General features: G+C 41.6%; 1 protein-coding gene across 2 annotated transcripts in view; it reads right to left on the bottom strand.

Moving 5' to 3' along the window:
• Nucleotides 1-5315: 5315 nt before the first annotated feature.
• Nucleotides 5316-27578, bottom strand: part of TSHZ2 (teashirt zinc finger homeobox 2) — a 422987-nt gene continuing 400724 nt past the window's right edge. For both annotated transcript variants that reach the window (XM_036901945.2, XM_036901947.2), the window contains exon 3: nucleotides 5316-13030. Coding sequence is in view for 1 of the 2 variants with exons in the window: in XM_036901947.2 (XP_036757842.2) it covers nucleotides 13029-13030 (2 nt within the window). In the remaining variant the exon portion in view is untranslated. The remainder of the gene's footprint in view (nucleotides 13031-27578) is intronic.

Below are 27578 nucleotides of genomic sequence, written 5' to 3'. Positions count from 1 at the left end.
TTACACATATGTTTCACCTTTTGTAGTTTCCCCACAATCCTCGCATATTCTGTACTTTTTTTTTAGTCTGTGTTCTCTTTGCTTTTCAGTTTTGAGGATTCTATTGATACATCTAGCTCAGAGATTCTTTCCTTAGCCATGGCCAATCAACTAATAAGTCCATCAAAGATATGCTTTAATTCTGTTAGTGTTTTGTTTTGTTTTTAATCTCTAGCATTTCCTTCTGTTTTTTTCCTAGGATTTACATCTCTCTGCTCACACTGCCCATACGTTCTTATATGCGGTCTCCTTTATGCATTAGAGCCTTTAGCATCTTAATCATAGTTGTTTAAAAATTCTGGTCTGATGATTTCAATGTATCTGCCATGTCTGGTTCTGATGCTTGCTCTGTCTCTTCAAATTGTGTTTTCTGTCTTTTAGTATGCCTTGTAATTTTTTCTCAGTAGCCAGACATGATATACTGGATAAAAGGAACTGCTGTAAATAGGACTGTAGTAATGGGGTGAGATGCAAGGGGATATGAAGTATCCCATAGCCTCTGATTAGGTCAAAGCTTTTCAGTGAGCCTGGGCCCCTGGACTGTGCTCACAAGAGCTTCGCAGTTTTTCCCTCCGCCTTGTGTGGGATGGGAAGGCTCGAGTGGGCTGGGCTTGGGTGTTTCCCTTCCCCAGCTCAGTTAGGCTCTGGTTCTTTTTCCCGGAGGTGAGGCCTAGTTAAGAACAGAATGCTCTGGTGTACAGGTGACCCTCGAACAACATGTGTTTGAAAAGGATGGGCCCACTTACATGATAGATATTTTTCAATAAATATGTTGGAAATTTTTTTTGAGATTTGCAACAATTTGGAAAATTTTTCTTTAGCTTACCTTATTATAAGAATACAGTATATAATATATTTACCTACAAGATGTGTTTTAATCAACTGTTTATGTTACCCATAAGGTCAGTAGTAGGCTATTAGTAGTTAAATGCTGGGGGAGTCCGAAGCTGTATGTGGATTTTTGGCTGCCCAGGGAGTTCGTATCCCTAATCTGCATGCTGTTCAAGGGTGAACTGTATGTCAAAACGGTTCCTTTTCCCCCTCTCCCTGCTAGAAGCCTGAGGAGACTTTTCTCTGATATTTACTGTAGGAATCCAGTTGAGGCCTTGGAGGTAAATCTCACAATATTGTAGGGGCCCCCAATGTCAGGGGTCCCCTGGAGTTTTTAACTCTCAGACTTATTTGCACTCAGCCTCTAATGATTTGCCCTTTACAGTTGAGTTTTCCAATGTGGCGCTGGTTCTCATGGTGGTTTTGCACTAGAGTTTCCTCTTTACTAAGCTTTGATTCCCTTTTGGGCCTGTCTCTCTATTCTTGGGGGTAGAGGTTTACCCTGTGTCCTTCCCTCTTTTATGGGGCCATTGTTGATTTTTCAGATTTTTGCTTGTTGTTAGGACACAAGGACAACTTACAAACTTGCTTACTGAACCAACCTGTGGCAGTTTTTCAAGCACACTCATTTTCTTGACTACTGGCAGCAAAGTGTATGGCTATCTCTTCCCTGAGCTCTCTATAATAATGAAAACATTATGTTTTATTTTTGTCAGTTTGGTAAGTGAAAATGATTTCTCCTTGTTTTAATATATGTCTCTTTGGTGATTACTGTCATTTGATATTTTCTTAAATGTTCATTAAGCATCTGTATTTCTTTATTTGCATGCTGTCAATTCATGAATTTTGCCAAAATTTTTCTATTTGGATATTTATTCATTTTTTTAGAGATAATAAACACTCTCTATATAATTAATTATGCCAGTCACCATTAATCATATATTAGCACAAGTCATTTTCCCTCAACTGTGACTTTTCATTGTGTTTATGTTTTTTGTTTTGACCCCTGGAATTTTAGTTCCTGTGATTTCTTCCTTAGCATTTGTACCTGGAAATAATTTCCCTGCCTGATATTAGGTAACTGTTGACTTATATTTTCCTCTAATTGTTTTGTGATTTTATTCCTAGATTTAATTCTTTAAATTCCTTTGAAATATAATTTAATGTATAGCATAAGATACATATTTAACTTTTTTTTCCTGTAAAGTTTGCCAATTGAGAACTATTTTATGGGTTATCAGTGTACCTTTCTTTACAAATTAAAAATTCTACTTTGATAATATGCTAAACTCTTATTTAAACATTTAACATATTCCTGGATGTTATTTTGTTTTCATTGAGTTGTTTGTTCCCTCTTGTGCCAGTCCAGCATTTTAAAATTATTACAGCTTGATAGGATATTTTCATACCTAATAGGTACCTTCCTTCATCATATTTTTTTGCTAGTCTATCATCTTTATTTGTTCTTTAATTTTCAAAAGGTAATACGTGCACTTAATAGAAAACTCAACATGACTGTTGTGTTTTTAAATGCCAGTTTGTTCAATATAGGTTCCGATTTGGAATGTGCAGGTTGTACAACAAATTGGGTACATGTGGGACCCCTCTTACCTTGGGAGCTGTGGCCTGGCCTCCTCGGGGCTTGCCTGGGTGTGGCTTCTGCACTTGGACTTCTGAGGTTTTGCCTTGAGTCTGCGGACTTTGCTGGGCACAGTGCCGACTTCCTCCTCTCTGGCTCTTCCCTGAGACCACAGCAGCTCACTCAAGAGGGTGCTCAATGAGGCCGTGGTTAAGTTGGCTCAATAGTGCATCCCAAGATGGAGTCGATCATGGTCGTTGGCCCCATGAAATTCTTAAGAAATGCTCACTACGAGGGCGGTGGGAAGAAAGAGGTGAATTTTGGAAGATTCAGGCAAGAGTGGACAGGAATAAGGCGGGAGCATTTCAGAGAGAGTGACTGGGGAGTTCTCAGGTCTGCAAGAAAACACCATTCATTTACTTAACAAATATCTGTTGGACACCCACTGTATGCCAGATACTGCACCTCAGACTGGTAATATGTAACAGGGAACTGGTCACATGGTAACAGGACACAGGTTAGTTTCTGCTCTCTCCTGGGGCCAGCTGGGGAAACTAACAATACCCGGATGAAACAACAGCAGCTCACGGCCAGGGCTCTGGGGGAGCAATGGGGTGCTTTAGACAGGGGCTCAGACAGCTGGGTTCCTGGGAATGTGAAGCCCAGCAGGATGATATATACTCCTGCTGGGGGAAATAATAAGGTGTCCCTTGGGCACTGTAGGGGGAAGCGTAGCCGGGGCTGGGTGTGCAAGGAGACGGGGAGGCAGGAGGACACACACCAGGCGGGGCGGGAGGAGTTTGGGTCTTATTCACAGTGAGATGGAAGCCCTGTCAAGCCCTGGCACCAGCCCTTTCACTGTGTGCTGCTCATCTCTGTTTCCAGCTCTGAGCACCCATGGCTCCATCCATGCCTGGGGGGAGGTCTCTGGCCCCAGAAGCCTGTATCTCCTGACCCGTGGGCAGGCCGGAAGTGCTGGAGAGTTAAAGCCCTTCCACCCTCCCTGGCAGCAACCGTTAATGGAGCAGAGGTGGGGTAGGAATAGCCGAGGCATGTTCTGCCCTGTCTTGCAGGTTCCCAGGGTGCTGGGCCCATTGCCCATTGTGGTCATTGCTCTGAAAGCCCCTTCACTGGCATCCTCTCCTCTCCCATTTCCCTTCCCTGCTCCCCACTTGGTGTTCCTTGGATTCACTTCCCCTGCAAACTACTTGTCCTCGCAGCTCATCTCAAGGCTGTTTCTGTAGGAAATCCTGGGTGTTAGAGGATCTTGGGCAGGGATCTGCTCACTATGGCCCATGGGCCACATCCGGCCTGTTGCCTGTTTTGTTTACTGTTGTCAGCGGCTGCTTTTCACTATGCTGGCAGAGCTGAGTTGTCAGAGACTAGAGGTTCCCCAAGGCCGAACATATTTATCTGACCCTTCAAAGAAAATGCATGTCACCTTTGGTCTTGAGGAGCAAAATGGCACAATCTGGTTTACTTTATTAAAAGGTCACTCCAGCAGCTGCGTGGAGGATGGATTTGGGGTTGGAGGCTTCAGGACCCGTTGGGACACTACGGCCAAAGTGTAGGGGAGAAAGTGAATGGGTTTGAGTGTATCTTGAAGTTAGAAACAACTGGACTTGTTGATCGCTTGGAGGAAGGGGGTGGGTAAGGCAAGCGTTTTTGAGCGCTTTGTGTTCGTCTTATGCATCTTTAAGGAGTCAACTCCTTCTTCAGCATCACTTCCTCCAGGAATCCTTTGTGGGTTCTCAGGTTGGCCGGGGGCCACCTGTGTGCACTTACAATCTCTCTGCTCACCCTCTCATGGTCTCTTCTTCCTGTAATCTCACCTTGGATCACGGAGATAGCACATGACACAGCCTGGGTTTTTAGTGTAATTTCCTCCTAGACCAGCTGTCATGACCATCACCACACTGGCTTATCCATGTAACCCTAGGAGCCAGCATATAGTAGGTGCTCAGTCAATTGGCAGTAACTGAATGAAGACCCAGAACTCCTTGGTTTGGTCCAAACTGCTTCTCCCAACACCTCCACCTTGGCTGCCTCCTTTCCTGCCCTGTCTTGCTTTCTCTCCTCTGGCCTCTTATATTTATGGCCTAGACATGGGACCATGGCAGTGAAGTGGCGCTACAGGTGCCATCGTGGCCATCCTGATTTAAGGGGTCATGCAGCCACGCAACATGGGGGCGGCCAGCTGGCTGTGGGGCATCAGGATCTGCTCTGGCAGCTTGTGTATGAAGCATGTTCCCCCGGACTTTAAAGGAAAAAGAGGCGGGGGGATGTAGGGACACTGAGTGTCAAGCAGGGCCCTGGCTCCGAGGCCGAGAAGTCCCGGTCACCTCCACCACTTCCACCCTCTGCCTTGTGTCTTTGCATTTGTGAGACAGCCGCCCGCTGCCACTGTTGAGACGACATCATAAATTACTCAGGCACAAGCTGACTGGATTTGAGAGCATGCAAAGGCAGTCCCGGAACCAAGCAAGAGGTGGTGGCATTTGTAAAGAGAAAAAATCTGCTGGAGATGAGCACAGATGCTGGAAGTGGGTCAGTAGGTCTGAGCAACAGAGAGGTCCGCCAATCATTTCCTTGCTTGGCCTCCCTGGAGGTCAGTCCGGTCCCCCCAACTCCCTCCTTCCCTCTCCTTTGCCTCGCTCCTCTCTTGCCATCTTTAAAAAACACACATAGGCAGAAATCAATCCATCAAATGTCATTACAGATTTATTAAGCCTGATTTAGAAAGACATTTAACAGGAACATCTTCAGAAAGCATAAAAAGAGCACTTCTATTCAGTCTTGTGCTTTGAAAATCTAAATATATTTTTATCATATAAATAATTCTTTTCATGTTTTAAGTGCATCTGTGTTTTTTTTTCTTCTTCTTCTTCTCTCCTTTAATTTTCCATTTTTCAATTGGCCAAAGCGGAAGTCGGCATTGACTGAAGTGAAGCCATTTGCAAAACTAATGGTGTTGAGGGGCATGTCTAGGCTATCCTGTACCAGCAAGGTTTCCGAAAGGTGCTTCAATGTCTGCAGCACCTTAAAATGAGGGACAACCTCCAGAAAAATCATAATTGAGCACACCCAGGTCCTAAATGTCGGCAGTTGGGTTTCCTGATGCAAATTACAGTAAGGTTTCAGATGGGAACAGTCTATTTTCCACCACTGAGTGGAAAAAAAAGAAAAAAGACTTTCATCACAAAGGAAAGAGTTATCATGTTTAAAAATGTAAATAATATAGAAACCTTTTTGATGGAAATGAGGGGCTCTATATAACCTTGGCAAGTGTATTACTATTTTCTCACAAAAGCTAAAAGAAATAGTATCTATTATTTAGGGCTTTAATTACAGTTCTCAAAGTAGAATGATTTTACTAAAAAAAAAAAAAAAAAACCGCCTTTAGATGTAAAAAATAATGGCTTCTGTGATATAATTTAAGGGTTTTCTTCATCTCCACCATCAGAATTTATTTCTACTGGTAAAACTGCATTTAAAAAATAAGCTTTCATGGTAGAGGTGATTTCAGTGCGGCAGATCATACACAGGCACACATCTTGAGTGCGTCTAAACAAGTCGTTTTTAGTCAGTAAGGGGCTGATCTGAATGTTTCTTTTGACCTGACTTAAGTTACATGGGCTGTCAAGACCAGATTGTTTATAATTAGGAGGGATGACAGGATGGTGGCACCAAGGGACAAAGGCAGGTAGCACCTTTTCTGAAAATCCCTGCATTTTTTTTTTCAAGCTGGAAAGCCATCATTCCCAGCTGGGCTCTTTGTTATCGGGCAGCGACAATATGGCCAAGCCTTTGGACATTTGCAAGTAGTGACTATACTAGCATTGGAGTGATGGGGAGTCAAAGAAAGTATGGCCAGCCAAGGGAAGAATTTTGTGGATCCCAGAGAAGTGGGCATGGATGCCTATCTGTGATGAATCCGTTTGGCCACAGGGTGGTATGATTTTCCTAGCAGAAATTTTCTTTTTTTTTTTCATAGCAAGGACAATTTATAATCATCAAAAACAAGTGAAACATGGTTTTGATTAAAACAGCCTGTTGGCTCAATAATCTCTGTAATTTTAAAAACATCCTTAATGCAGAAGAAGAACACGCCGATGTCAGGAATGGCCTGGGGCCCCATTACAATAGCAACCGAATAAATAAGGAGAAGAATTGCGAGGTCATAAAAACAAAATTAAGCTAATGCTTCAAATTTTGACAATTATGAATTCTTCCTCTAAGAAGACATTAAAAAAATTTTCAGGCACTATTAGATAAAATACAAAGAGGATAATTCTACATGGATGAGTTTGCAGTTTCCCCAAGGGGTAAAGCATGCCTTTGAAGGAAAACTCTGAATCCGAATGTTGGTATCTCCCTAGATCCAGCAACTGGATGGGACTCATGCAGACAGACAAACTTGGTTCTCATAATTTCTTTGTAAACTCAGATCTAATTCTTTCAGAAGCTATTGAAAGAGAATGATCAGGAAAAAATTACAAGCATATTTTTTTCTATACAAAAGAATCCCCATCGTGGGCCAGTTTGGTAGGAAACAGAAACAAGCAAATATAACGAAATCTGTGTTCATACATGGCGATATAGTTAGTATATACAAATATGTACAGTATAAAAATGTACGGAAGGCTTATGTTCCCAGCCATCCAAGCTGCATTGTACACAAGGAAAACAGCCTGAATTTTCCTCCTAATAGACAGGCAAATGTATTATATACAGCATGCAGGGGATAGAAAATTAGTGCCCTTGCACAGAAACATTCTACAGGTACAGTTGTGGTCATTTTTCTTTGAAAATGACTAGTCTGCTTTCCTAATATAAAAATGTGTTTGCCTTTCTTTGCTGGCAAATAAACAGTTTCCCTCAGAGCAAGGATGAATGTAATTCTCCCAACTCACTCGGCCCTACCGCCCCAACTGCCTTTTCTAAAGAAAAAGAAAGTCCAGAATTAACACAAGAGGGCAAATAGGTAATGTAAACATGGTTGGTACCGAATTTCCTAAAAAGCTACAAGTGTTCTGCAGATGAAGAACTGGCTGACCATTAAAAAGACCGTGTGTGATCAACTACCTTCTTAATTTTAAAGGGGTTTGGAAGTTTATGATTCATGCTGACAGTGCCTGGCTGTTAGGAATCAAAGTTGGAAGGGATTCGAAGGATACCAGTATATCAGAGACCAAAAAGTATATTATATCCCAAGATATTATGACATTTAAGAACCCTGAGCCAATGAGAATTGTTTCAGATGTCAGCTTTTATTTTTGACTTGCACTGCACATTATAGAGTGTGATGTGTTATAAGCCAAAATGTATTGCAAAACTGGAGTGTTCCTGTAGTATTTATCTCAGGAACAGTTTTTTATTTCTTCTCTGCAGACCAGTTGAACTTTGAGTATTTAAAAAATATACATACACATTCATAATTGAATGTTCTAAGGGTCACTGAGAAAGTGAAAATATTACTGTACAAAGTCTTCACATTTGAGATATACTCAAGATTGTTCAAGTTCTGTAAATATAAGCCTTTGCCTGGAGACTAATAGCCAAATGCAGGTTTCAGGTCCCAGATAATTCAGTGAAACACTGAAATTCATTTTCTGGGGGGGTTTAAGGGAGTGGTAGATTTTCATTTTTTAAGAATGCATTTGTTCGAATTTTTCAACTTCCCCTGGGGGTTCTCATAAAGGAGTTGTTATTTGTACTTCCAAATGCAGATTTAAGCAAATAAACATTGTACAAAGAGCTGTGACTATTTAATCTGTCTTATAAAAACAGATCACTTGTTAAAAGGCCTTAATGATAATCATATGGCTATTGGTAAAATCATTTGTATACTGAAAGGTGTCATATCTGGTTGCCATTACTTGGAAGAACCATTTTACTTGGAATATATTTTTCCAAAGGAAATGGACAGAGTCCTGGTGCAGAAATAGCATTCCACCTGGTACTAGCATTTTAAAACAGTCTTATTCTAATCCATAAAACATTTCTAGTTTTCCCTGAAGCTTTGGGCTGCCTTGCGCATGAATAATTTTTGGAGAAACACCCACACCCGTTAGCCCATTGTTCGAAACTATTGCAAGAAGATTAAGTAGAGCCTGGAAATTGTACATCTGCATATGTCTCTGAACCTGTCACAGGAAACCAAAGGAGATAAGTGACTTTACTTTGGGTGAAGAGGTAAAATTCCCCTGTAAAAATTCTGAAGATGATTCACAAGTTTCAAAATGTTTAATGCTTCCTTACAATGGAAGCATGTCTCTCTGTCTGCGGGGATGGAAATTTGTATCTCTTTCTCCTGTTTAATCCTTGTCTAAAAGTATTTCATGGATATTTTGAGAAAGTGCCGCATACAGGAAGGGAGAAAATGAAATTAGCATTTTAACATCTCACAGGGGAAAAAAATAAACTGAAACTTTAGTTGTAATTTTTCTTCCTAATGCATGTTCAACATAGATATTACTTTTATTGCTCTTTAGATCTACATATGTGCATGTCTGTGTTAAAGCCTTCAGTACTTCCTAATAATAAAAAATTATTATTTTAGCATTCATCTACACACTTCTTGTTGCAGAGAATAGAGGATAATGTGAAAGTGACATTTTTTAATGTTTTTTTGTTTTTAAACAAAAACATTTAACAAGCTTAAAAAAATGAAACCCAATGAAAAAGGTTTGAACGCACTCGAATAACCTGGGGACATGACAGATGGAAAAGCAACAGAACGCAAGCACCTTTTAAGGCCTTGTAATCTTTGGATTTACTGTGAAAAGTTTCAGAGAATCAGACTCTTATTGTGTCACTGTCCATAGACCCTGGAAACAGTGTAATTCTTGTTTACCTAAATGAATTCACACATGCACACACCCACCTCCTCCCGGCTTAACCAGAGTTACATAAATGCTTCCCAAATATGTCATTTCATTTGTTTGTTTTCTGCATTTCAACTAAGTTCAGCGGCTGGTGGCTATGACATTAATTATGCAAGACTCAAATAACAGAGCAGGCACACTTGGGGTGTGAGTTCTAAGAAATCTGCTTGTGACCTGAAAGAACTTCTGTGGGCACTGTCTGGGCTATCCAATATATTCTGTGATTATATTCTACTTTTAGGCCTTGACCTACCTTTAAGCTATTGTAACCCTGAATGCTTTCCAGAAGGAGAATTCCTTATTCTAAAATATTGTTATTTTGGAAAACAGGAATAAAATGCAAACAACACAGAGAGAGTTGGACCTATGTGAACACCTCCCCTGGGGGTCTGGCTTCAGCTCCCTTTAGGAGCTGCTGCAAACAACAGGAGGACCCGGATATTGTGTGAATTACTCACTGTTGTTTCCCAGAGCACCTAGAACAGTGTCCTGCCCACAGTAGATGCCCACTAATACTTGTTGAATGAATTTGCTGAATAAATTGTGTTTCTTGTTATGCCCTGTGCCCTGGGTGCTTTGTGACATGCCATACACTTAATGAATTTGCTGAATTACAAAATGGGGCTACATACATAAAACTTAAATATTTATATATGACTTTTTTCAATGGACATTTCAGTTTGCAGCTAGTTAGTAGCCTTAGCTAGAAGGAGGGATGGGGAAGGAAAGCAATCTCTCACCCTCACTGATGCCAAGGGTTGGTGACAGAATGGAGATACTCGAGTGTAATTTGCATGATATTTGCATGTCATCTTTCTTTCCATTTCCAACTTATCAAAACTACATATATTCAGAGGGAGGAAGCAGATAAAAACATTCTCCTGAGTTCATGTTATTTAGTTTTCCCTCCAGAAGGAACTTTCTAGAAGCCTCATAGGGCTTGCCAAATGAAGACAGGCCTGGTCTCTAGGAATATCCTGAGAGCTGTGTATCTCACAGTGTGAGCCCAGATCTTGTTTCCTAAGGAGAACATTAGCAGCTGTCCCTCAGCAGTGACATTTACGGTTACCAAGCGACAATTCATGAGTCTTACCAAATTCATCAATATTTTTGTCTCTTGTGCCCCACCCCACCCCGCCGTAGAAATTGCATTAACAAAACCATATAGATTATATGTATGTTGAAGGGGATGATTTATTTTTTTCCTTCTTAAAACAATTTCCATGGAATTGAGAATTATATTGTTGCTCCCGAGTTGGAGCAGGAGCTCAAGAATCTGCTTTTGGAGGGTTGCGACAGAATCTGAATTATGTAACTTTATCTAATAACCCTGGGTTGGAGCAGGCAATTTTTAACAGCTTTAAAAACCCCAATGCTAATGCATTGATTTTCCTTTAATAGAATTTCGTTGTCAAAGGACAGTGCTCAGTAGAGTCCACCCTTCAATCTTAACCCATCCGAAGACTGTGTCTTTCCAGTTGAGCTCCATTCATTTCTGGTTGAATAGGTTAAGCAAAGACAGACCTCGCTGTTCTCAATTCACTTTATGATCCTCCCATCATAAAAAATAATATCAGCACCTTGCTTTTCATGTCAGAACTACATTTGAGCTGCTATTCCCTATGCCCATGAGTAAATCCCATAAAAGCCGCCCCGTTGTACTGCTGCTATTTTTCCTTGTGGGTGATTGATTGATGGATGAGTGCTGACACTTCAATGAAGCTATTTCGACTGCCATCTCAATCCGATGATGTGAGGGGTATATTTTCTGTCCATGCCTCATTACTTCAGAATGACATTCCTGGAACTTCATTTACTTTTTCCCTCCTTCCCCGAAGCGCCATATTTTTTCCCATCTAGGTTATGCATGCCATAAAAAAAGCAATTTGCTATTATATGTGGCATAAGGGCAACACTTTCCCTAGGAGGTAAATAAGAAGTTTTTTTTTTTTTTAATCCCAGTGTTGAATTTAGGGATCATGTCAAAATTTCCAAAGCAATTCCAAAAAGCAGCCTCCATGAGAAATGGTGAAGAGGGTATATTTGGGTATATTTGGCTTCATTTTGTTGGTGTTGAGATTTGTTTTGTGTGATAACCTTGGTACTTAAAGCAAAAACAAAAAAACATTTCTTTTGTTTAAGAATCATCTAGTTCCTAGTGTTGTACCTAGAATAGTTTAAATATTTCATGTATAGCTGAGTAGCAGTTTACAACACAATCCAGAATTATTTGTCTTTTGAGAATAAGGAAATTCATCGTTTAAAGCAATGATGGATTTATCTATTACAGGTTGCTTTCAGTGGTATGGAAAATTCTCAACTAGAGTAAACAGATCTACCCCTGAATTTCCAAACTGTGCACTAGTTAGGCATGACTTTTAATATTACAACATGCTCTTAGCTTTTCCAAGTTGACTTAGGACCTGATTTTAATCTGTGTAATACAGTATTCCCGTTAATAATAATGTGTAATTAAGACATCCGTTAAAAATCCATAACGTTAATTTAATGGAGAAAATCTAATACAGTTCTATTGGAATTTTTACGTTAAATTAACTTTAACGGGCTTTTAATGGATGTCTTAATTAGATCTCATTATTAACGGGAATATTCCACAAATTAAAATTGGGCCCTCAAAGTTTTAATGAAAAAAGTTGCAGGAACACATTTAAAATGGACACCCTATTTCATGCTTTCTGTTGCTTCTCAAGCTAAGGTGTGTTTTTGAGCCCATAAACAACAGGTCTTAGGAAAGAGATGACCAGGAAAGGCTGCTGCTGAACCTTCCACCCTGCAATGGTCTCATCTTCGTCCTCTCTTTCACATCCTACATCTCACGCATGTCCCCGCTCCTCCCACTTTGTAGGTCTCCTAGGACAGTGGTGCGTGCTTAGGACTTTTTTTTTTTTTAAACCAATAAAGATAACGATGATAAAAAAAAGATGCCCACGACTGCATGGGAGAAAGTCTTTGGCAGCAACATGGTTAAGCCTGACTGTCTGAGCCACTTTCGCACACGGTGAACATTGTTTAGAGGCTTTCTTGGCTCAAACTCTGGTTTAACTTAATAATTGTTCCACTTTGCGGTGATTGATGGCTCCCTGGTTCCCGGGGCAGGACTGGGCAATCCAGGTGCAACCGTAATTGTTGCACCGAACAGAAACATTTCCTTTAGACAAACGTTCCCAGAGGGGTTATAAATAGGAAATGGACATTACCATGAAAAGGAAGCTTCCAGGCATGTGCATCTCGCAGCTCACTTGGCAGTTACACCGTGAAGACTTATGTCGGTCCCCTCCCCCCACTGCCCTCTTCCTGTCAAGTGTTACAAACCAACAAACCAACAAAATAAGTACACCCGTGTCCTCAGTCATTATTTTTCTTCGGTGGCACTTTGTTTTCTTGTGACAGTGAAAAGGGGACCGTGGAGACAAGACAGCCCCATTGCAGTTTATCAATGAAAATCTAATATCGTCCATAAGCAGAGAAGTGGAAATCAATACTTCATTACCAAATTGTTAGTGAGAATGAAGAGAAATGGCTGGGGTGGGTTTTTTTTTTTTTTTTTTTTTTTTTGGCAGTCTTCTCAGAGCAGGGTGTCAGGAGGAGTTCAATGTCAGAAGCAGGGTGATAACAACGGAGGACTCCGTGTGAGGGGGGTCCAGGCTGGAAAGTTGAAACTAAGGCATTTGTCCTGTAATGGAAATCAGAACAACAGAAAAAGATACATTATTTTCTGAGGAATAGCTCAGTTGGCCATTTCCCCCAGGTAGATTGCCCACCTACATAACTTCATGTGTGTTAACATTCTGCATAGCAACACAGTTTAGTCTAGGGTATGAAATAACCACATGATGGGACATAGAAAGGAAGAGCCAATTTTGGAAAAAAAAAATCTTTAAACAAATATATGGAAGAGCTATTCGTACACCCATGTTCCTAGTAGCATTTTCACAATAGTTAAAAGGTGGAAGCAACCAAAATGACTATGAATGGGTAAAGAAGATGTAGTGCATACTAACAAAGGAGTATTATTTGGCCATAAAAAGGAGGAAATTCTGATACATGATGCAGCACAGAGGTACCTCAAGGACACTGAGCTAAGGGAAAAAAAGCCAGCCATGAAATGACAGATGCTATATGATTTCACCTACGTGAGGTACCTAGAGGGGTCAAACTCCCAGGGACATGAAGCAGGATGGTGCTTGCTGGGGCTGGGGAACGGGAATTACTGTGTAATGAGTACAGAATTTCAGTTTTGCAAGAGGAAAAAGTTCTGGAGATGGATAGTAGTGATAGTTGCACAGCCATGTGAATGGACTTAATGCCACTAAACTATACACTTCAAAATGGTTAAGATGGTAAATTTTACATTATGTGTATTTTATCCCAATTAAAAATTAAAAATATAATGTATGATCTTTCTATTATCAAGCATTTGGAAAAAGGAAAATATTTACTCTATAGCCCCACCATCCAGAGAGAGATCCTATTCACCTTCTCCTGTACTTCCTTCTAGTGGTTTCCTTTCCCATATATTTTTGTTAGGTTTACATAATCATAAGTGTCCACTGTGTACTGTTCCTCCCTGTTTGTTCGTTTTTCCTTGGAAGCTGTCTCAGTTGTAAACAGCTACACGAGTTCTATCACCCACATTATCAGAATTTACTAAATCATTTTCATGGTCTTGGACATTTCATTTGCTTCCAATTTTATCCAGTAATACATAACGTTGGGACAAACATCTTTAAAACGTATTTAAAGCCTTTCAGAATATTTTCATATGCCTATATTCCCTAATGTGGAATTCTTGAGTAAATGATAGGAACATTTTGGTGGCATGGAAGGGCTATTTAAAAGTACATTTTGCTATGTGAGGTTATTGAGGTGCACTTTTTTTTTTCAGATATGTGCTGTTTGGATTACTGTAGGGATGCATATAATTTCCATCAGCCCAACATTGGTGGCGTTCCTTGTTTACATCTTTTTATTTAGTGGCATTGCCCATTTTAGTGAGAAAACACACCTTGGATGTACATATAATTAGTCTGTTGGAAAAGGAAAACTTCCAAGTTTCTAGTAGAAAAGGAAAGGCATATTGAAAATTGTATGACATTTGATGTATGCAGGGAAATTACGTGCAAAATAATCCTAACAGACATTATAAGTGATTCTTTGGTAAGGAACAGTATGACTGCAATACTAGCAACTGGTTCTTTTTTTTTTTTATTTACCAACTCTCCTTTTTTTCTAAATTTAGGTATTATTAATCTACAATTACATGAGCAACATTATGGTTCCCAGACTCCCCCCATGATCAAGTCCCCACCACATACCCCCATTACAGTCACTGTAGCAACCGGTTCTTATTCACCTACCAAATGCCAACCAGGTACCGTGTTGCCGTTACCATTAACCCTGGAAATAGTCTCATTTTAAAAATAAGGAAAAAACAGTTCTCGAAGAGGAGAGTTACTTGTCTGAGGTCACACAGCTGCTACAAAGCGGAGGATGGCTTTAAATTTAGGCCTTCCCATCAGGGAGCTTCTTTGCTCATCTCAGGCACCACCGTGTCTAGATTACAGACGGTCAACCTGAGTGGGAGAAGCCACTCCCTTGGGTGTTAGGTTTGTGTTTCAGAGACAAAGGGTCCCTAGTAGTTTCTCCTCCGACTTGGTCTGAACTCCCTAGAAGGTCTAGGAGCTCGAAGGAGGATGGCCATGTGGTTCCAAGAGGAGAGATGGGTCAAAGAAAGACAAAGAAAGTAGAGGTCAGAAATAGCAAATGGCATAAAGAGATGGTAGGAGGTGGGAGAGAGGAAAAGAGAGGAAGAGAAAAGAATGAGGAAGCCTATCTTCCTAAAACAGTGCATGTTTGTTACGTCGGGAGACAGGCTGCAGCCCCGGGTAAAGAGTGTGGCCCTTATTTTCGTCTCCCTGACCGTGACATTGAGGCGATACCGGTTGCTTCAATAATCACTTCCTTGAACCTTCTACAGATTTGACCAACCCAGACTTCTCTGGCTGGATTTCTCTTAGCACAAAGTTTGTTCTGGGAAGGAGAGCAAGGAGAAAGAAAAACTAATTTTGTCATGTTCTAGTCCCCTTCTTGGAAATTCCCAACATGTGGATTAAGAATTCGGAGAAGTCCAGCAATTAAAAGCCAACCCAACCCAACACATCGTTATTTAACCCAGTGCTTCTCAGGTGTGAGAACCCCGTTATTTCCTACAAAACACTCACAGAGGGCAAACACCTTCGTGACAGACCCTTGTGCTGCAACAGAGGAAGCCATTCAGTTCCTAAGATCTCAGTCCTGACCTCATGATTGACTTCCTGTGACTCTTTGCTTGGGTTCCTTGGCTTTGTGGGCCTCAGCAGGAAAGCATCCTCTTGTAGTGATAACTTGATGGTTTCCAAGTCTATTCTACGCTATCCATACCCTGTCGTCGCCTCCCCTCACGTCCGCTTCACAAGGCTGCAGGGCAGGAGGTAAGAGCGTCTACACTTCCCAGCCTAGGAAACGGAGGTTGAGAGAGGTGAGCCATTTGTCCTTCAGTCTGTTGGCTGGTCGGTGGGAAAAAGGGTATTCAGACACTGGATTTTCTGGTGTCTTAACTCACTACTTCTTTTATTGCCTGTGATGGTTTGGTAATGTCTTAAAATGTTAAACAGTAGCGTTATTAATAATTTAGAAGCATTTCCCCTAGCGTATCTGCACAGTGACTCAGTTAAATTCCAGATATGAGTGTCTTCTCTTAAAACCTGGCTGTGATTCTATTCCCATCTGAAAAATCTCCTTCTTTCCCACCACGATTGGTAGCAGGGGTGGATTCTTCTGGGAGGTCAGAGTTTCTGCATTAGAATAGAAAGGTAAATGAGAAGTCCTGAATCTTGGGCCCCTTTGGGACAATATGCCCCTTCTTATTTCTTATCTTAAAAGAAGATGAAAAACTTAATTTTCTCTGGGCCTAAAAAGGAAGCCCTGGAAGGAAATTAAAACTAGAAAATAAAGGGATGAGAACTGGTGGTATTATTTCTTGCTGTCCAGAATGGCTCGTGAAGAACGGATGCAGAAAGCAAGCAAGGAAACAGTCCTGATTGCCTCTCAAATGGTACCTGAGACCAAGCTTTTCTGCTGCATGTGGTTTTTTTCCTCTAATATGTCAAGCTACTACTATAAAAATAAAAGAAATAAATAAGAATTGTAATTACATATCTAAAAAGTCACTGGCAGTGTTCATTAAGTAGTGTTTGTGGGGGAAACCCAGGCGAAAAGATGTAATTATTTTTGTATTAATTACAGAGCCACCAACAGATGTGTAGAATTATATATACTTAAATTTGGCCACACTGGCATTTTTAATCCCTCTGGAAAGTCGTTTTGGTGGGCTCCTCCTCTTCTCTGTGCTCCTGCTCAGTCCAACCTGCCTTCTTTCCCTGCTCTGCACGGTTCTAAGTGCTGCATTCTTGTCCTAGAGGGGTGTTTTGAGATTGAATCAATGAGGGGGGGGCACCATTTAATGTTTAGTGGCCTGGAATGTTAGGCACCTTGCAGTGTGTGGGACAGTTTCTCCCAAGGTGGTACTGTCCCTCATCCTGCATCGCTTTTGAAAATCCCTCTGTAGGCTGTAGTTTCTCATCCTTGGTACTTTTGATATTTTGCACCAGATAATTCCTCGTGTGGGAGACTGGCCCGCACACAGTAGGATTTTTAGCAGCTTCCCTAGCCTCTACCCACTGAATTCCAGAAGCATCCTCCTCACCCTTCCATTGTAACAACCAAAAATATCTCTGGGGATGTTGTCAAACTTTCCTGGGCTGGGGGTGGGGGGCAAAGTTATCACTGGTTCAGAACCACTGACATAGTAGAAAATGTTTCTATCATTATTTTAAAAAAACCTAATTGCATTTTACATACAAACACAGTCTTTTATGCCCAGTTTCATACACACTGCATTTTCTAGAAATAAAGCCATTTGCAGATAAAGAGAACCTGGTCTTTGTTTTATTTGGAACTCTAATGGGACCTACTTGCCATTTCAGAAAATCAAGTTGCCTTTGGAATTGCTTCACAAGATATTCAAGATGCCTATTCAACACACCCATACCTGTCTGCGTTTATCTCCAGCATGGTCACACATTCACAGTGTCTCTTACTATAGGAGCACACATCAGGCCACCTCAGTGTGCTTTCGGGAGTCTCACTGCTCTGAGTGTGGTCCACAAAACAGCAGGCTTGGCATAGCCTGGGAGCCTGTTAGAAATGGAGAATGCGGGGTCCCCTGCAGGCCTCTTGACTGAGTACCTGCATTTAACAGGGTGTCCAGGCGGTTCCGAGGCACATTCAAGAAGTCCTGTTCTTGTGAATTTTTGTGCCCAAATGCTTTCCTTTTTTTCTTATTATATAGTCATGGCATTAGATGATTTCTTTTTGAAATTATGTGGGTAGGCTGGTCATTCAATCTTTGAATTTTATTTCCGGATAGTAAAGGGGAAATTTAAGCTGTTTGTCTGGAATTGTCCACATTGGATCTGCAAAGGGCGAGGATCCCTGCTCCACAAGTCCTTTCTGGGGGGCAGCATCCAGTTCTGTAGTGTAAAATGTCACCTGGGTGATGATGACTGTGAGTTCCAGATCAGTACATCCAACCAGCTTCTTGGCATCTGTATATGAATGTCTCACAAGTACCTCAAAGGTAATTTTTTCAGAAGCAGGGTGGCTTGAATCACCCTGACCCCTAGGCTGTTTCCCCCTCAGCATTTCTTTTCACAGGAAATGGAACCTCAAACTGTTCAGCTGCTCTGGCCAGAAGGTGGGATCAGCTGTGACACCTTGTCACTAAATTCCTTGCCTGCTCTGCCCACAGCTCCCCAGTTCGAGCCTGGACACATCTTCCCCAGATGACTGCAGTACCCCTGGGCTCCTTCCACTGTGTTCTGCTGATCATTTTCCATTTGGCTACAAAGTAAGCATATGGAAATTTAAACCAGACTGAAGTGGTCACTCCCCATTTCTTCCCTAAGAATACTTCAGAGACCTCTAGTGCACTTGGAAAAAATGTCTTGTTTCCTAAAACTTCCTGCCTGATCTAACCTTGTCCCTTCTCAGGTCTCTGACATTGTCTCTCTGCTCCTTGCTGATATATCCCAAGAGAACTGACCTTCCGACAGCCTTTGACACATTCCTCAGGGTTTTTGCATGTGTTATTCCTTCTGTCTAGAATACTCTTCCTCCTGTTTGTTTGGCTAGCCTGTTCTTATCCTTAAAGTTTTAGTCTATCTTAGTATTTTTCTCCTTTAATGTTTATTCTGTTGAAATTTATTTTTTATTGAAGTTTTTATTGATATACAGTCTTATATTAGTTTCAAGTATACAACACTGGTCCAAGAGTTACTAAATCTTCACACCCACTGATATAGTTACTATCTGTCCACATAGGAAGATGTTACAGAGCCATTGGCTATATTCTCCATGCTGTACTTCAATCCCTGTGACCAACTTATATTAAGATTGAGAATTTTTGTGCCACTTTATACCCCTCACCCTCTCTACCACCTACCTCCATTGCATGGTGACTACCAGTCCCTTCTCAGTGTTTATAAATCTACTGTTATTTTGTTCATTTTGTTTTGTATTGTTTTTATATTCCACAAATAAGTGACATCATAGGGTATTTGTCTTTCTATGCCTGGCTTATTTCACTTAGCATAATACCCTCTAGACATCCATGTTGTTGCAAATGGTAGGAATTCTTTCTTTTTTAGGGCTGGATAATATTCCATTGTGTATATGTACCACATCTTCTTTATCCATTCTCTTATCGATGGACACTTTGGTTGCTTCCATATCTTGGCTATTTAAATAAAGTGGTGATAAACATAGGGGTACATGTATCTTTTGAATTAGGGATTTTGTTTTCATTGGTAAATTCCTAGAAGTGGGATTACTGGGTTGTATGGTATTTCTATTTGTACTTTTTTGAGGCACCTCCATACCGCTTTCCACAGTGGCCACACCAATTGACATTCTCACTAATAGTGAAGGAGGGTTCCCTTTTCTTCACATTCTCGCCAGTGCTTGCTATTTTATAGTCTTAGTTTAGATGATACTTCCTCAGAGAAATCTTCTCTTACCCCTTGGACTTGACCAAATTCTTTTCTTATAATTGTGCGTCTTTCATATTGTCCTTGGGTGACTTTACTGCAATTTATAAACATAATCATTTATGTAAGTTTCAGTTTAGTGTCTGCCTTCCACAGTGGCTTATAATCCCTAAGAGGTTGGGGGCTTGTGTGTGTGCATGTATATTTGTATATATATACATATACACTTCTGAAATACATTGGATATATATTAGTAGTCCCAAAGATAAAGAGAATGAGGCCGAGAGAGTTTAAATAATTTGTTCTCATAGTAATTAAGTGATGGGTCAAGACACATTACTCATAGTTCAGGGCTTCTTAAAACTGCTTGAAAATGAAAAAAAAAGAGCAAAGAATAAATGCTGAAAATATATAAAGTGTATCATTAAAAAAAGACTGTGACAAGGTAACAAAGTGGATATGGAGATGTGTGATTTTTAACTGTGTAATCCTGGGAGAAACCTGCAGTTAATATATTGTCAAATTGATTTTACAATTTGAAAGTCCAAATTGGCTTACCTACATTGCTGAATTTCATCATTAGTGCTTCACCTAATTTTTCCTAAGAGAAATCTCTGTGTGCAGAAACCTTTAAACTTTGGTAGGCCAATTTCAATCCTTAGAATGAATAAAATAATTGCTTAAATGTATTGACTGCTTTTTATATACCAGACATAACTTCATGTAAGTAGGGAAATAGTATTTTAATATATCTGGTGCATTTTTGCCTTAATTCCTTTCTTCCATGGAGTCTTTCCACTGTTGAAAACTGAGACTACTTTGCTTTTGGAAAGGGTGGTCGCAAAATACACCTGATAGAATGAAGGGACTCAGTTTCTGAATGGTGGGAGGGATTTTTTTTTTCTTATGTCAAACCTCAAAGAGGTTGAATCAATAAAAAAATTTAAACCTGATATATCAGTAACTTAATTATTGATATATAAAGTTTAAGGGAGTGACTTAATTTTAGATCTGCCACTTATACATCATTTCCATCAGCTGTCTCAGCAGTCCAATGGGTATCCAGTATTACAGAGGAAAACACTGAAGTTTAAGTAATTGAAGTGACTTATTCAAGGTGATGTGACACTAAGTGGAGCTGAATTATCCCAATATTCAATTGGAATATATCTTGTCTGGATTTCAGAGTCTTTCCTCTTAACTAGCAAACGAATTGTTCCTGATGTTGAATCTGTATATCAATGAGACCCCAGATTCTTTGTCAAAGCGGTGAGCAGGCAGACCCTTGAAGAATAGTAGGCAATACTATTATTGATCCTGGTAGTCTTCTCCTTGGAACATCTAAGTACAGATGCCATGCAGGTCATCATGGACACACCAGAAAATCTCAACTAATGAACTTTCTCTTTTAAAACACAACTTGCAACAAATCAGCCATGTATCTCAAATGCGTGACATACGCTTCATGACAGAAACCAGAAAGTCAACTGCCTGCAGCTCTAAAGCCGGAGGAGAGTTTTTCCATGGGTGTTTTTAAGGCAGCAGCAGAGCGACCATCTTCTAAGCTGACCTCCAACCCATATCACTGACTTTTGGGTGTCTAATGGAGTGGGCGAATTGGAAATAATTTAAAAAGTAAGTTCCCTGTTTGCCTACTTAATGGCAAACCTTGAGCTGGTTTAAACTCTCTTCACCACTGTATGAAAAATGGCTGTTGAATGAAATGGGCAGAAACACGGGTGACATCTTAGAGAACTACAACAAAAATGTCAGGCGAAGAGACGTGGGGCCTCCGAGAGTGGCACAAACGCTGTCGTGAGGTGTCATTTGTGTCCTTACTGTGTGTCAGCTTAGAAGATCTCAGCGGCAGCAGAAAATGTTTTCCTCAAAGCGTACCCTTCAGGTTCAGACTACCCAAGGAATGAGGAAACAGAAATGAAAGAAATGGCATGAGCGTTTGTCCTACGAAAATATCTTGACGACTAATGATGGGATTATGGACTCTTAACGGCTGTACAGTTATCCCTAATTATAACCAAAGGTACATCGATCTAAATAAAAATGGCAAGGCAGTAAGAGGCATTCTCGGCTCCCTCTCCCCACCCAGCTTGTTAACATGGGTCTCTTCTCAGTGTGATGCTTTGATAAAGCTCGGATTGAATAATGATCATAAAGTGATGGAGCCCAGTGTTAAGTAAAACATAGTTTTGCAGAAAGGAATGGTTTTACATTTTTTACAGAAAGGAATGGCTTCTCTTTTAAATATTTGGCTTTACCATGGGAACCTTCAATGGTTTTTTACAGCACTCTACCCTCTCACAAAAGTTATGCAAGAAATTTCTGCCAGACATTTAAGTATGAGGAAAGACTTCGCCTATTCTTAAATTCTGGTATACATTTTCCTTATGGCAATGATCAGTCTTGGGGATGTTTCCATTTTTGCTTTCACTACCAGGAAGCTCAGAGTCAAATTGGTGGTGCAATTTAACAACTGTGTAACCTCTTAAAGCTACACCTATTATTAAAGGCTTCACATATTTTATCTCCGTCTTCTTTTGGCATATTTGCCAATAGTTCAGCTCTGCTGTTTACTAGCTGTGTGGCATTTGGTGAAATGGCTTACTCTTTTTGATCCTAAGTTTCCACATCTGCAAAATCGGGTTAATAATAGTGCCTTCAACACATGGTGCCTGACACTCAGTAAGTGCTTAATCAAATGTAGATTTTTAAAATGATTTTCTCTTCTTTTATGATTTTATTTCATTGCATATGATATATTTCGTATGCATATGATACAATTTTATTTCATTGTGTATGATATTTAAGTGCTGTGGAATATGTAGAATAAATTTTAAAATACCTACATAGACTTCTTATGTGTAAGAAACAAGTAATCTTTGGGTCTTAGAAAATGGATTATTCTTTCCTTCTGGAAATTTAAAAAACAAAGTAGAAGAGGGGCTCTTCAGTTCATGCATTAGACAAATGTTTAAAAGAAGTCAGTCAATTCAGATGTGAAGCTCAGAAAGTTTTCCCCCTTTATAAAAAAAAAGGGTAAAATAGCATTTTGTAACATATGATATGGGTCTTAAGAAGAAAGTGGAAAGCAGTCATAACACCAACCATTTTATTAAGTGCTCATTATAAGCTCTGCACTTTATAATAATACCTGACAGTAGATCTCACTGTCCCTATTTATTGATAAGAAAACAGAGGCTTGGGTTGGTTAAGAAATTTAATCAAGGTCAGATAGCAAGTAGTCAAGAGTTTGAACTTGAGTCCCTCTGACTCCAAAGCCTGTCCTCTAGCCGGTATTTATTGCTGTCAGTGGCACTAACAAGACTCTTCTAAAGGTACATTGCTCAGTAAAGCTATATAACGTAAAACGATAAAGAACTGAAAAAACGGTTCAGCTGTTGTCCTTTCAAGAGATAAATCACAAGGGTGGCAAAGCTCAGGACAACATCCTGACAATGCAAAGGGATGATGTCCCTGATGCTTCCCATGTTAATTATAATTTCATATTTGGCAACTAGGTATTTAACTTCTGAGAATTCTCATGTATAGCTGCTTTGGGTTCGTGGCCATTGAAGGGAGAAAGGAAGCAATCTCCCTGTACCCATTTTTATTGAGCCACATTCATATACTCCAAAAGGGCACTTACATTGTTTGAAAGAGGTCTGGATGCTGGCAAACACCACCATAAACCACCCGGACAGTGTCAAGTCCAACCCGCCAGCGACATGATTCACAATGGAACCCATCTTCTCTCAGTGGAGTGCAGAGCCGAATGTTATTTATGACAACGCATTTACAACCAAACGAGATTCAGTGCATGCGCACAGCTAGGGGGCTTTACTGCTGCCCATATGTGAGTTGCTGGCGTTTAGGAAGAATGGCATGCCCTCCAAGTATGACACGTAAACAAGGCAAATTTTTTTTTTACTGCTGTGATTATGTGTGTAAGCCCATGGCAACATTGTGCCGTGTCTACACTGGCAAAGGAGGTTAAGGGGTTGAAGCCCATGTTTACATAATTCAGGTAGACTCCCCCATTTTCCAAGAAGAGTTTTCATTTTGATGTTAGTTTCATACATTGGGTGCCTATGCTTGGCCTGAAGCTTGGCTTCTGTTGTTTTGTATCTCTTACAATAATCCCCAAACATTTTTTTTTTTTTGGAGGTCAGGAAACCGAAGGACAGGCTTTAAGTAACAGTACCAGGGCCACCTGCCTGCGGAGTGGTAGAGCTGGGATCCGAACCCAGGTTTCTCTCTCACCAAAGTACCAAATCGCTTCAAAATAATAGTTGCCCATTACCGATTTGAGCGCTTCAGTCATTACTAATCCTTATAAAAGACTGGGGAAATATGAGTTTTTTCCTTCTTACAAATGCAGAACTAGAGGCTCAGGAGGTTAAATTGTCCTCTTCCCCCACATAGCTGGTTCCCGGTGAGGCTGGAATAAAAGCAAGACTCGTCTGGATCTCAGACCCAGTCGTGTCAGACTCAGCGGTGTTTCCCAGCCTACGTCATGGAGAGCCTGAGGCCCTTGCAATGGTCTAAGAGGAAAAGATGTTTCTTTATTCATTCATTTGTGTTTCAAACGAAAGCTCCTCAAAAACGTCAAGCTCCTTCCCACCTCATGGCCCCGGCAGCTACTGTGCCCCTGGCCTGGAGAGCACGCCCCCAATGACTCTGTGGGGACAGTTCCTGCCCCCCACTCATTCACGGGCTTAATACCCTGACCTCAAAGACTTTTCCTTTCCCCAGAACCTAGACTAGGTCCCCAGATTTCCTCTTTCTTCGGCTCCACTTTTCACAAACTATACACTGGTTTGTGTGGACAGTGGTATAATGCTTGTCTCTCTTGGTAGCCTTTGGGTGGGGGGCTGGGGCGGGGACCGCCTTGTTCAACAAGGCCTCAAAGTGCCAGCCTGGTGCCTGGTCCCTGGTGTCACTCAGTGAAGGAATGTGAGCTTTCCTTTGCACTTTGTGCATTGCTCGGCCTTGCGGAATCATAGACACCAAGGACAATGACCTCCGGGATCCTCCCTGTCCCCACCACTGTGCAGATGGTGACCGGGAGGCCCAGTCTTCGCATCCATTGCAGGAGGATGGCAATGGTAACAAGAAACACCTGCTATTTATCAACCCAGTGCGTTCTTGAATTGGAGCTCCACTATTTTTAATCAATTGTATTTGATTTAATCCTCAAGGCAGATAAGGAAACCGAGGCTCAGAGATGTTCAACAGCTTGCCTACGTTCAAAGCTAATAAATGATAATCTGATTGCGCCTTACGTCTCTGAGCAGGTTCTTACTCCTGTGGGAGTCATCTGGGGGTGAGGAGACCATGTGTGGGCTTGCTCCCAGAGATTCTGCCTTAACTGGTCTGGGGTATGGCCTGGGCACTGGGGCCTTCATAAGTTCTCCAGGGGATTCTAATGTGCCGCCAAGATTGAAAATTATTGCTCTAATGTACAACTGGTTGATTGATTCTTGCCGTTTAATCAATTAACCCTTGTTGCGGAAAACCTGGTGGAGCACATGACTTGTACACTTCTACTGTAACATTCTTGCTTCCTTCTCTCTCCTCTTCCCCTCATCTCTCCAAAATATGCATTTCTATGTAGATTAAATTCCCTCACCACACACACAAATATTAAAAAAACACAATGCACCACTCTTTAAAAAGACAGTTACCCTTATTTACAAGTCCAGCCAAAATAGTCTAATTGCTTCTCAGCTAGAAGAGTGAGCAACCGCCTGTCCATACAAATGAAGAATGCCTAGGAGACCTTCCAGCCCCAGCCTTTATTTGTTTGTGCTTCAGTAATAACAACAATCGCTGTTAATCAGATAATGAGGATTTACCTCCTGCCAGGTGCTGTGTGAGGCTGATAGGGGGACAGAGAGGCCCCCAAAACAAACCTGAGGTGGGAGGAGCCACAGTTATCCTTCTACAAAGGGTCAGCTGGCTCGTGGGAACCCCAGTGACGGTGGTGGTGGCCGGTGGCCGGGCCTGGCAAGAGGTGGCATTTGGATGTGAACCTGTTGCTGCTCCACCCTCCCCTGCCCCCACCTGCTCCATTACCACCAGACCACACTGCCTCCTGGAGCTCCTCACGCTACCCCAGCATCCTGTTTGTGCACTAAAAAAAAAATACTGAACCGGGCTTGCTTTCGTGAAGGAATTCAAGGCATTCCTTCCTCAACCCCCAACTCAGCTGTTGAGAAGCAATGGTACGTATTTTAAACGTTTCACAAAATTTGCTAGAAAACGTCCGACCCTCCAAGCATAGCTATCCGTGATGCAATAGGACGGACCTCTCATCTTTTGTGTACAGGAAGGTAATGGAAAGCTCTGATGGCGGATTCCCATAGCAACAAGCTCCTCCCCCTGAGGCCAGGGCAGGGGCAGGCGGTGGCTGTAAGAAGCACCACCGATGTTAAACTAATACTGATGAAAGCGTTATGGACGGACAACATGGAAGCCAGTGGTATGGGCTGAATTGCATCCCTCAAATCCGTATCTTGATGGCCTAACCACTATAGGATTTGCGTGCACGTGAGGATGGAGCCTTTAAAGAGGTGGTTAAAATGGGGAAGAGGCCTTCAGGGTGGGCTCTAGTCCAATCTGCCTGGTGTCCTTATCAGGAGAGGAGGCTAGGACACACACAGAGACACTGGGGGTGCACGGGCCCCGGGGAGAGATCACGTGAAAGGCAGGAAGAGGGCAGCCACCCGCCAGCCAAGGGGGACCTCAAAGGAAACCAAGCTTACTGGCACCTTGATCTTGGACTTCTGGCCTCCAGAACTGTGAGAAAATAAATCCGTGTGGTTGAAGCCCCCCCCCCACCCCCGAGTCTGTGGTCTTCTGTTTTGGCAGCTGGAGCAGCCTGGGAAGGAAGAACAAGTGTCCGAAGCCTCAGCTGATCACACTGGTCTGGAGGCAGCCTGTTCTCCCACATTCTGGAAAGTGTGTTCAAGTCTGTCCTCTCGACCCCTCCTACCTGTGGTGTGAGCTGGGAAGGGCAGGTGTTATTCAGGCCATTTCAAAAAGAGAGTAAGTCATAAAGCAATTCAGTGGCCGAATGTGACACCGCAACCCTCTCTTAGGATTTAATTTTGAGTAGGGTTATAAATGCTTTTGAGAAAGGAAGTCCTCTGGGTGGTTCAAAAGGAGTTTCTTGGAAATTGTTGACTCTGTAATTCTTTAGCTCACACTGAGGGCAGAAGGAGCAATCCTGGAGTAACTAGGGAAGAATGATCTCAGGTATTAGTTTTAGACTAGGATAGGGACTCTCAAAGAGCTTCTCTGAAGGAAAGAAGATGTGGAAATTTCCAGAAGGGGCGACCAGTGGTGTGTGCCTGAGAGAGAAGTGTTTTTGGAATTCCTTCTCTCATTTCATGCAAAGAAACTGGCATTTCATCTCCTTTGCATACAGGGCTCCATATAACACTGTATCTGAAAAACATTCAACTGCTCCCCAAAATCATTATTATAAATTTATATAATAGTAATGACGATGATCATGATGATGATAAAGCCTGATGCCCACTGGACTAGGTGAGGGAACAAAACTTTGTTAACTTTGTTAACAAAACTGTGCATTTTTCGGCTCTTGCCTTACCAGTAAACACTTAACAATATTCTTCCAACTGGTATTGAGGGAGCATTTGCTCAATGCCAGACCCTGGGGGCTGTTCCAGCACAAGGCACACAGCAGGGAACCCAGCAGGGAGGACCTCTGGCTTCAGGGAGTTGGCACAGCAGAGGGAGAGGTGACCTGGTGCAGACAAGACCCCGGCAGGAGGGCAGGTGCCGAGAGGAAGGTACAGCAGGGGGACGGAGGAGGGGGTGGCTGATGGTGTGAATCTCAGTGTGGCCTCTTGGAGAAGGGGCCAGGGAAGACCCCTCTAGGAGGTGACATCTGTGTTAAGACCTGAAAGATGAGAAAGGGCCAGTTATGGGGAGGACCTGCAGGAGTCCCTGTCCAGCTGGACTGTCTGAAGGTACAAATCCCCACAGGCAGGAAAGGGCTTGGGCCATGGAAGGAAATATACTAAAGCCAGTGTAGACGGAGGCTCAGCCCGGACTGGCAAATACAACCCATCAACAACCACGAGTAAAACC

Source organism: Manis pentadactyla, chromosome 5 (genome assembly GCF_030020395.1).
Source record: "Manis pentadactyla isolate mManPen7 chromosome 5, mManPen7.hap1, whole genome shotgun sequence".
Taxonomy (NCBI): Eukaryota; Metazoa; Chordata; class Mammalia; order Pholidota; family Manidae; genus Manis; species Manis pentadactyla.
Note: the sequence above shows the minus strand (reverse complement) of the source record. Positions and strands in the feature narration are given on the sequence as shown.